Source organism: Leucopleurus acutus (genome assembly GCF_964270905.1).
Source record: "Leucopleurus acutus genome assembly, chromosome: 19".
Taxonomy (NCBI): domain Eukaryota; kingdom Metazoa; phylum Chordata; class Mammalia; order Artiodactyla; family Delphinidae; genus Leucopleurus; species Leucopleurus acutus.
In genome coordinates, this window is record NC_139161.1 from 57065694 (window position 1) to 57075452 (window position 9759).

At 55.7% G+C, this 9759-nt stretch overlaps 1 protein-coding gene across 1 annotated transcript in view; it reads left to right on the forward strand.

Annotated features, from left to right (window-relative positions):
- The window catches only part of COX10 (cytochrome c oxidase assembly factor heme A:farnesyltransferase COX10), a 109869-nt gene extending 101235 nt beyond the window's left edge, over positions 1-8634 (forward strand). Inside the window, exon 7 of the mRNA XM_082861472.1 lies at positions 7892-8634. Within this exon, the coding sequence (XP_082717598.1) occupies positions 7892-8295 (404 nt within the window). The 3' untranslated portion in view covers positions 8296-8634. The remainder of the gene's footprint in view (positions 1-7891) is intronic.
- Positions 8635-9759: the final 1125 nt, after the last annotated feature.

Consider the following 9759-nt stretch of genomic DNA (forward strand, 5'->3'; position numbering starts at 1 on the left):
CTGGATTGGTGGGCAGGGGGAGGGGTGAGGTGAAGACAAACAGACTAACGGATGGAAATTGTAAAAGCTAAACAAACATTAGGTGTTCTTGGTGTTTGCTGCTTTGTAGCTGCACAAAGAACTGTGAACAGCTAGCTCTTCTCTCCCAGTGGAATTTTTGTTTCAGAGGGTGCCAGCCCCAGCCAGGGCCCAGCCCTAAAAGCGCTTTTTGTGTCAATAGAGGTGATCATTACAGTGGAATTTTCTCCTGTGTCCATTCTCCTCTGAGACCCAGGCTTAGACCTTTCCTCCCACCTGCCTAATTACTTTGCGTTTTTTTTTTTGGGGGGGGGCAGGGAAGCTTAACTGCTGTTAGCAGAAAACATTAAAAATGCTTAGCAACTAAAACTCAGGAAGGCCCAATAAGAGGGCTGGCCCGTGGTGCAGCCAGCTCGCTGCCTTAGGAACGGAAGTGCTTGGTTTGATTCTGCAGGCAGTGGCCAGCAAGGAGACAAGTGACCTGCACGCCCGGGGGAGGGCGTGGGGGTGAGGGGCACACGGCGGATAAGTGCCCGACAGCAGATGCTCCTGCTTGGCCCGGCCTGGAGCCGCACGTGGTAGCCTCTCAACAGCGTTCACCTCCAGAGACGGTCTAGTTTATCCCGAAGGCTTCGGGTTAAAGTCCCTTCCCCTCTCCCATGCCAAAGCCACCTCTCTTCCCATCACCCCCATTTCTTAAAAAGGCTCAGATTCTGTTTTGTTATTTTCCTATATTTGAATAAATCCCCGGTCTTATGGCATGCTTCTGGTGACTGCCTTGAAGAGATTTGTAAATGGCCTTCGGTTTGTAATTCAGATGTTGTTGTGTGGTCAACATTAATTATGTCAGCCAACATTCAGTTACAAATGAGGACTCAGAGACGGACTCTTATCAGGAAGTGACATTTGACAGATGGATGGTTCTAGTAACAAAAAGAGAATGAGTTTTTTTAGCCTCAGCTGGTAAACTACAAAATGTTAAATACTGTTTCACTTTATTTACCTCCTTTATTCTGGGATGAGAAGGTAGAATAGAATTTACTCACTCATTCATTCCACAAATATTTATTGAGGGCTAACGAGTACCAGGCACTGTTTAACCCAAGCCCTTTTGAAGATTTCCTTTAAAACACTGCCTCACTTTGAAATCAAACTCGAAAACGAGTAAATTCCTTTTGTGTGAGATTTTTCCATAACTAGTCTTAGAGCTTGAGATTGATTAAGATAAATGACATTTCTAAAGACAGAGTGACCAAGAGACATTACAGGAATATTAGCAAACCAAACGATATTTAGAGCCCTCTTGTCTTCAAAGACGAAGAAACAAAAGTCAGAAGGACCACATGAGAAACACGCAGCGAGCCGGAGGTCAGCGGTGTAATTGGCGACCGTTTGGCACAAAAAGTTCCAGCCTTGTCACCCCCGGGTCGCGTAGCTGGGCAGGATCACAGGAGCTGGACCACAGTAGGTGAGGCCTGGCCCGCAGTGCACATTTAGTCAGTTCTGTTCAACAAACAGATTCATGCTCAGGTGATAAACAGACAGACCTTCAAGTGTGAGCTGGCGAGTGGGGAGCAGGTGAGTTTCCTAGAGCACCCACAGAGGCTCGGAGCCCCCAGGGGAGCGGGGGGAATAGGAGGGGAGGGGTCACCTTGCTCAGAGTCAGGGCTTTGTGCTGCCTCTTCCCCCGACTGTGCTTCAAATGAAACCTCGGGCGGCTCCGCATGGACAGTGGGGCGTGGACAGCGGGGCTGGGACCGTGCGGAGTGGACCGTGGAGGGAGGCAGGGAGAGCATCCCTTCTCCTCGCCGTGCCTCTTCATCATTCCCCAGTCACTGCCAGAGCATTCTTCAAGGGCAGGCGGCCATTGCCGACTCTATTTCCTATTTCCAGGGGACTTTTCATCTCCCCTTTGTCGCCATGCAGTTGATGAACTGGCCCCCGTCCTCTTCCCTTTCTCTGCGGCGCCGTGGAATTTCATCACATGGGGGAGGCTGACCTGTCCCACAGGCGCCTCTGTGTTCACCCTCAAAAGAAGGGCTTTGAAACTGCTGACCATAAAGCTTTGGACTTGGCTGTGCTCCCCCAGCCAGCCCCAGTTTACATGAGCACAACACCCCAAAGCTGCTGAGGGCCACGTGGAGAGAGGGAGCCCACTGTCCGCGGAGGGAGGACTGCCTGAGCCCAGCCCAGGCTTTGCTGGACCTGCGTCTCTCCTCCTTTTCAAGTCCCTGCGTGGGCAGCGAGGGGCAGTGAATGGTTGGGGTCGGGGTGGGAAGGGTTGAACGTAAGCCCGCCAGGCAGCAGAGAAAGCAAGCTGAAACCACTGAGCTCCATTCCAGAGGAGTGTGTTTTGGAAGAGCCCGTACAGAGTCAGAGCTCCAACTTGGAGATTTTTGTCTCCACCCTGTTGGGAAGCCATTGGCTGGGATTGCCTTGGCTTTGTTTGCCAACAAAATGATGGAAGTACGCTACGGACCTGAGCAGAGGGGACAAGGGTGCGGGTCTCCACCTGCCGGCGTGGCGTAGAGATGCTTGGGAGATGTTCCGAGAGTGTTTTCCAAGAGTCACTGGGAAGACACTGGCTGGCCTTGCCTCACCTAAGGAGCCCCCCTAATCGGAGAGGGTGCCGGGAGATAAGGGTTCCCCTCAGCTGGTCACACACAGGACAGTCGACGAGCTCACCTCTGTTTTCTGTGTGTGGAGGGAAGGAAGTAAGGCCGCTGACACCTGGCCCTTCTCTGGAGTTGCCTCCAAGCTGGGATCATGGCATCATGATCTCAGGAAGTTGCTGTCCTCTGGAGAGTCCGTTCGCACAGATACGCCAACTATCTCACAAGTTTCCGTATCCTGTGTATTCATAGACCAACAGATATTTGATTAAAAGAAAGGAAGCAGACATTTCTTCTGGATACTATTAAACCAAGTATGTATGAAGATTCTGCAGACCGGTAGGAAAATGAGAAAACACATTGCAGAGAAGGAGGAAACGCACGGCTTGTGTGAATGGATTGAACCTCAGAGACCATCATTGAATCTCAGTTTACATACCACTTCTTCCAGGAAGCCTTCCCTGACCTCTCCAGGGCCGACTGAGGTCTTGCTCCTGTGTGCTCCCCTGAAGCCCTGCACCGAGGGTGACATTCCTGGGCTGTGATCCCTTGTGTGTTGTCTCTGTCCCTGGCCAGACTCCAGCAGAGGACTTGAGAGTAGACCGTGCCTGCCCTATAGTGGGCAAACAGTAAATATTTGTTGTCACAGACCATGGGCCCAGTGAAAACAGACTGCTTCGTGGGGGTGAGGCTGAGGTGAAGCCTTTGAGTCAGGAAACCGAGGGCTTTATGTTCCCCCCACGAGGAAGGTGGGTTCCCCCAAGGCCCCTGGACTAATTCCGGCCTTCCTGTTCTAGCTCGCCTTATCTTGATGGAGACAGTCATTTGTTTTACATCTTCTACGGAGCCGAGGCCTTGCAGCCCATCGAGGAGAGCGGTGTGGGGTGGGGTTTTCTGATTACACTCCTTGAAGGCTAAGCTGTGATTTCTAAAGCTCTTTCATCTGTGACATGACCCAAACCCCTACCCAATTTCCTCTCCCAGAGAAAGCAGCATGCCACTCTTACGAAAGTGATTTTTTTTTAATTATGTTATTTGAAGGAGAAGCGTAACTAAAAACGTGTATTGAGCAAAACAGAATACTCCAATTGGCACGGGAAAAAAGAGGGCTTTTGAGAAAGACAAGATTCCACGTGGGAGCCTGATGTCTTAACCGTTTCGAGCCTGGTTTCCTGGCTGAATGGGCTCTTTCTCAGCCATTGCAAGAGCAAAACAGCTCCTGAGCCCTGACCTACCCGTCCCCTCCCCCGTCTCTACGTGAGCCCTGATGCCATTCCTCTGGGGACACAGCTTGGTCTTGTCGGGGCCCCTGGGCTAGGGCTGCGCTCAAAGCCTCCGAGTGGCCCGGTGCCCCGAGAACCAGTCACACTGCCTCCTCTGTGCTGGCCCCTCTGACATCCAGAGATGGCTCTATTTTGCCATCGGAATACGAAGGAGAAGTCTCCTTCTGTCGCTCTGTTTTCCACTTCACTTGTACCTGGGTGCTGCCCCCTTCCCTTCTGTCTTGGCTAATTCCCCAAGGGTGCTCACTGTCAAGAAAAATATTACCTGTGTGTTTGTAATTGAACAACCTTGGTGGTTTGTTTTTTAAGGCACCAGCACTCTTATCTTAATACATGGATTTCTCCTTCCAGCAAGCCCTCCTCTGCTCTGCTCCACTGGCCTTCTGATGACCACCTGGCAGTCCCTTGTTACTGTTCGGCAACAACTTTCTAGGAGAAGGTGCTGGTACACGGTGCCGGGGTGCTGAATAGCCTTGGGCAAGTTACTTCATCTCTCATCTGTGAGGTGAGAGCAGCTGTGCCCGTAGAAAGGTGCCGGGAACAGGAGAGCATGGATGGGATTCCCCTGCGCGGGCCTGCGTACAAGCCTCCAGGCCTTCGTGGGGATGGATGTCTGCTGGGCAAACCTAATACGGCCACAGAGAGAACCTTCACGTCTCCACCATGAACCGTGCGGGTCCCCCCCGGAGGAAAAGGCATCAGTGTGTGCCACTCCAGTGCCCCCCAACCACCTGTCCCCTCGGTGGTCTCTGCCGCCTGTCCCCCCTCCCTGCTCTCCGCTGCTCTGGGGGAGATGCCCCTCCCCATCGGGTGTGCAGGTACCCTGAGACCCGGCCCCGCCCTTGCTGGCTGTCTCCTCACTCCCCATGCCTCCCCACAGCCTGCACGTCTCCCAGAGACACGACGAGTGACTCTTCCCAGGATCAGTGCAGTTGAGACGTGGCTCACACACCACCTTTGGGGACGCCTTCCCTGAGCAGTCACTCCCAGGTCGCCCATCCTGCCGCCCTCTTTTGATTCTCTGAGTAGCAGGCGTCAGTGTCGTCTGTGTCGTGTGCGCCTCCCGCTGGACCTCGTGCAGGGCTCTGTCGCTTTGGCCGCTGCCTCTCTGGCCTCTAGGGTCGTACCTGGTAGGTGGCTGACACCGTCCTCTGTTTGCCACCAGATTCAACAAATAGTAGCTGCTTCTTTTTTTTTTTTTTCTGGCCCCACGGCATGCGGGATCTTAGGTCCCCAGCCAGGGATGGACCCTGCGTCCCCTGCAGTGGAAGCGCAGAGTCTTAACCACTGGACCACCAGGGGAGTCCCAGTAGCTGCTTCTTTTGCTGTTCAAATTGGAATGTGTCTACATGAATGAAGATGTATATATGTGCTAGTTATAGATAGGGTTAAAATGGTCTGCAGGGGATTTGACAGCCACCCTACCAAAATAGGGCCCCTAAGGGCAAGTCTTTGTTATTTTCCTTCTGGATTGGAAGGCTGACGAGGAGTCGGTTGACTCACAAATAAAGATCCAAAGTGAAGAGCAGCTTCCTTCCTCTGAGCCTCTCCGGCACGTGCGCGGCAGGACTTGGAGCCCACGCTTACCCTCTGGAGGACTCTCAGTGATCTGACTGTGTTCTCTCCTGCTGAGGGTCCTGTGTTAGCAGTCGCCGCCCCACACCCCGCCCTGTTTTTCTGCACATTCCCACAGACGAGGGGCTCAGCAGATCTGCATCACCATCTAAGATAGGACAGTGGGTGCACATGCTCAAGCCGCCTGCAGCACAGTGCTTCCCAGGGTGGGCCCCAGTGGGTCCTCAACCTCCCAGTTCTCGGATCAGGGGCCCCAGAGGCAGGTGGGGGTCTGAGACACAGGGAACCCCGAGTGAGTCAGCGCGTCCGGGACCCTCCGAGGAGGAAGGAAGCAGGGGCAGTAGAAGGTCCTAAGGTTTACACGTCAGTGCTGGAAACGGGGGTCTTGGGAATGGCTTTTGTGGAGCAGTTCTCTGTGCACATGGGCTCCGGGGCTGGGCTGGAGGACCCTTTGCCCCATGGTATGCAGCACTTCTCTCTGGAGATGAAAAAAGGAGGAACAAACCCTCACAGAGTTCACATCCCGGAGGGGAAAGGAAACAGGTAGTGACGGGATAGGTGGCTCACCCCGTGGGGGACGCATCGCAGCCCAGACCCTCCTCACGACTTGCCGTGTGGATATCCCAAGGGCGTGTCAGACCGAACACACCAGAGTTACCCTTAGGAGCTGCCCTGCACGGCTTCCGGGTGTGTCCTCTAGGGCGCGAGGTCTCCGGGCACCCCTGGGCCCAGGAGTCGCTCCCGACACCTCCCTCCCTTCTCTGCGCTCACGTCCTGTCACCTTGGCCTCCTTGGTCCCTCTCAGGCCCATCTCTCCTGCTGCGCCGTCACCGCCCGATCCTCACTCCCCTCATCTCTCCTCTCCTCTCCTCTCCTCTCCCGAGTGATCCGTCCAGAGCTGCCTGGGCCCCTCCAGTGTGTCCTTTCACCAGGGCCCCTCTCCTCAGCCCCTCTCGCCACACGCACATGTGCACTCTCACGCGTTAAGTCCCCTCCATGGCTTTCTGCTGCTTCTAGGACGGAACAGTCCTTGGCGCCGCCTGCAGAGCCGGGGCGGGTGGCCCTGCCCGTCCCTCTGGCTGATCCTGGAACCTGGCCCCGCTGCTCTCTGCACTCCAGACACATGCCTGCCTTCTTTATTTTAATTTAGTTTTTAAATTATCATACAGTAAAATCGACCTTGTTGTTCTGACATACAGCTCTGTGGATCCTAACACACGCCCTAGTCTTCTTGTCATGCTGTGACTGCCGCGCCTCCTGCCCGGGGGCCTTGATTACCGCACTGGCCTGGTCACTCCTCTCTGGGCGCAGACGTCCTCCTCTAGACGTCTGCTCCGCTCCATGCGCTGCGCCCCCGTGCACTGCGCACCGGTGCCCTGCGCCCCCTTGCACATGCTTCTGCACAGCCGCCGCGGGCCTCTGGATGCGCGGCTCTGGGGGAACTCGGCCCACGTGGCTTGGCGCTCACGCTGCATCCGCGGTGCCTAGGCCGCGCTCGCCTCTCAGTGGGCGCTCGGGGAACACTCCCTGTGTGAGGAGAGGAGGAATGAACCGTCCGCTCAGGAATGGCTGCAGCCCCTTCCGGAGACCCGGCCCAGTGCCGCGGGGGAGCCGGGGCTGCAATCAGACGGGCTCCCGCTGAGTTCCTCCTTCACCTCTTGTTGGAGAACTTAGCATCATCTGATTCGTTCGCTTAATGAGGATTATAAAACCTGCCTCAAGTCCTGCAGTCGGATTAAGTGAGGTGACTGTAGAAGTCTTTGTGAGAAGGAGGCACTCAGTAACTGGCAGCCTTCACCCCACCGTGTTGGGGGGAAGATCCAGTTCCGGAGAAAGGGTGCTCAGGTGTTCACCTGTTCTGAGAAACAGCAGAGCCTCTGACCCTGTGCCGCTCTAAGTATTCAGGTTGCGCTGGGGAGTCCCCCACCCTCCCTGCAGTGCGGGCCGTGCGCCCCGCCTGCTACCCCCGCGTCCCCGGTGCCGCCCATAAGGACTGCGGTTCTGTCGGTGCTGAGCGGGGAGCTGCCACCTGCCCGGAGCGGCCTTCCACCTCGCTGCCCAAGCCCCTCACTCGCGAGCCGGCTGGTGGAAACAGCTAAAAGCCCGGCCCAGAAGGCCCTCTGGGACTGGGCCGACCCTGAACGTGACCCCCTTTGTTGTCGCGGTGTTGGCACCGCAGGGGGCGGGGGGCGGTCAGGTGCCACAGGTGCTCAGCCTTGTGGGAAGCCTCCCGCCCCCGCCCACCTCCATCTCCGAGCAGAGAGGGAAGCGCAGACGCGCGAGGACCCGAGGGAGTCTGGCTTGCGGGGTGGGAGCGCGCCGCCAGGGCCGGCAGCTGTCGGAAAGGGTGCCTCTGTAGATCTCTGATGACGGCGTGTCTTGCTTCCCCAAACCTCTGTGCAGGAGCGTGTCTTTTGGGAGGAATCCTCTACTCCTGGCAGTTTCCTCATTTCAACGCGCTGAGCTGGAGCCTCCGCGAAGACTACTCCCGGGGCGGCTACTGCATGATGTCGGTCACCCACCCGGACCTGTGCCGGCGCGTCGCCCTGCGCCACTGCCTGGCCTTGGTTGCCATGTCCGCCGCGGCCCCCGCCCTGGACGTCACCACGTGGACCTTCCCCGTCATCGCCCTCCCCATCAACCTGTACATTTCCTACCTCAGCTTTCGGTTCTACAGGGACGCAGACCGGAAGAGCTCCCGGAAGCTGTTCTTCTGCAGCCTCTGGCATCTGCCCCTTTTCCTGCTGCTGATGCTGACCTGCAAGAGGCCGGCTGCGCAGGGCGACGCGGGCGGGCCGCAGAGTTGACGGCGACCGGCGTGTGGGGAGGAGCAAAAATCATCCAGGGAAACGCACAGGGGTTTTTTTTTCCCCCTTTGCTGTTAGGCAAGGATATTTTGGTAATTCCAAAGCACCAGGAGAGAAGTCGCTGTGTTGAGAACAAGATTGTAAACGAATTTGGTGCTCGGTGATCACTCGACAACTCTTTCCGCGGTGATATCCAAAATGCTCCCCAAATAAGAATTGGGTTGGCTCCGCAGTTTTACGTGAGCAGCGCATTTCTCTTTGAGGGTCTTTACAGAGCTCTTCCTCTAACCCCACCCACTTTGTCCTCTCCCTCGGGTAGAAGTGCAAGCGCACCTTCCTTTCTTAGCCCCTCCACACACACTCCCCAGCTGCCGACCGGGGTGGCCGGACGAGGTGCACACTCGCACTCTGGTATCTGTGGTTCCGTGGCCTCTAGTCCCTCGCCGGCTGTCAGAAGAAATGCAGGCTGCCAGTCGCAGCCCCCCTTCCTGTGAATGAGCCAGGGCCCCCGGGTCCACCTTCCTCTGTCCCACACACATCCTCAGCCTCATTTTCCCTCAGACGATAACAGAACACCAAGGACATGCTGCTGCCCAGCCTCTGCGGGAGGAATTCCAAACGGTTGTCTGGGGAATCTCAGACTGGACCACCCACCGCCCACCCTATCACGTATCAGCATTTCAGAAACTCCAAGGAATCAAAGGCATCTTTAAAGTTCACTTTAAAATATCAGAGGTGTCAGAGCGTTTCTTTCTGGAAGGGTCATGCTAGACTTAAAACTAGAAATCCCTCCGGCTCTGATCCATCTCGTCCTCTTTAGTCACTGCTGCGGTCATCAGCTCGGCTCAAGGCTGAGTGAGAAGGGAAATCAGAAAGGGGCCAGCCGGCCCACATAGCTCACATTCTTGTCCCTTTAGTGAGGAACACATTTCCATCCTGCTATCTTCTAAATTCAGAAATTAGCCTCCACACGTCCAATGGCTTGGAGAGCTGGAAGCAGGAGCCGGACTCCGGATGGGGATGCTTAATGGTCCTGGGAGGCGCATGGGTCCCCGCAGACAGGGGTGGCCTCCGTCACCAGCAGCCTCCTCAGCCCCCACATCCACCTGCTTGTCCGCTGTCTGTCCATTTGCCCGAAGGTCTTGAAGCTGAACAGGATACTTTAGTTACTCAGTGCCCCGGAAGGAATCCATCTGGGAATTTATGCAACACTTAAAACAGTGCCTGCAATACGCCTGTTCTCTCAAAACCTTCCAAAGCAATTGCGGGTAGCATCTGATTTCTGTCTCTGCTTACCTGAAACATCACCTCCTGGCTGCATCCAGGTGGCCCTGTGGGAACTGGCATGAGTGTGTCTGGTGGGGACATCCACAGCCCTCAGATTTGTAAAGCGAGTCGGTTCTCTTCCTGCTGCAATAAACCAGCACCTTGAACCATAGTGTGTGTGGCGTCATTCCACTCCAT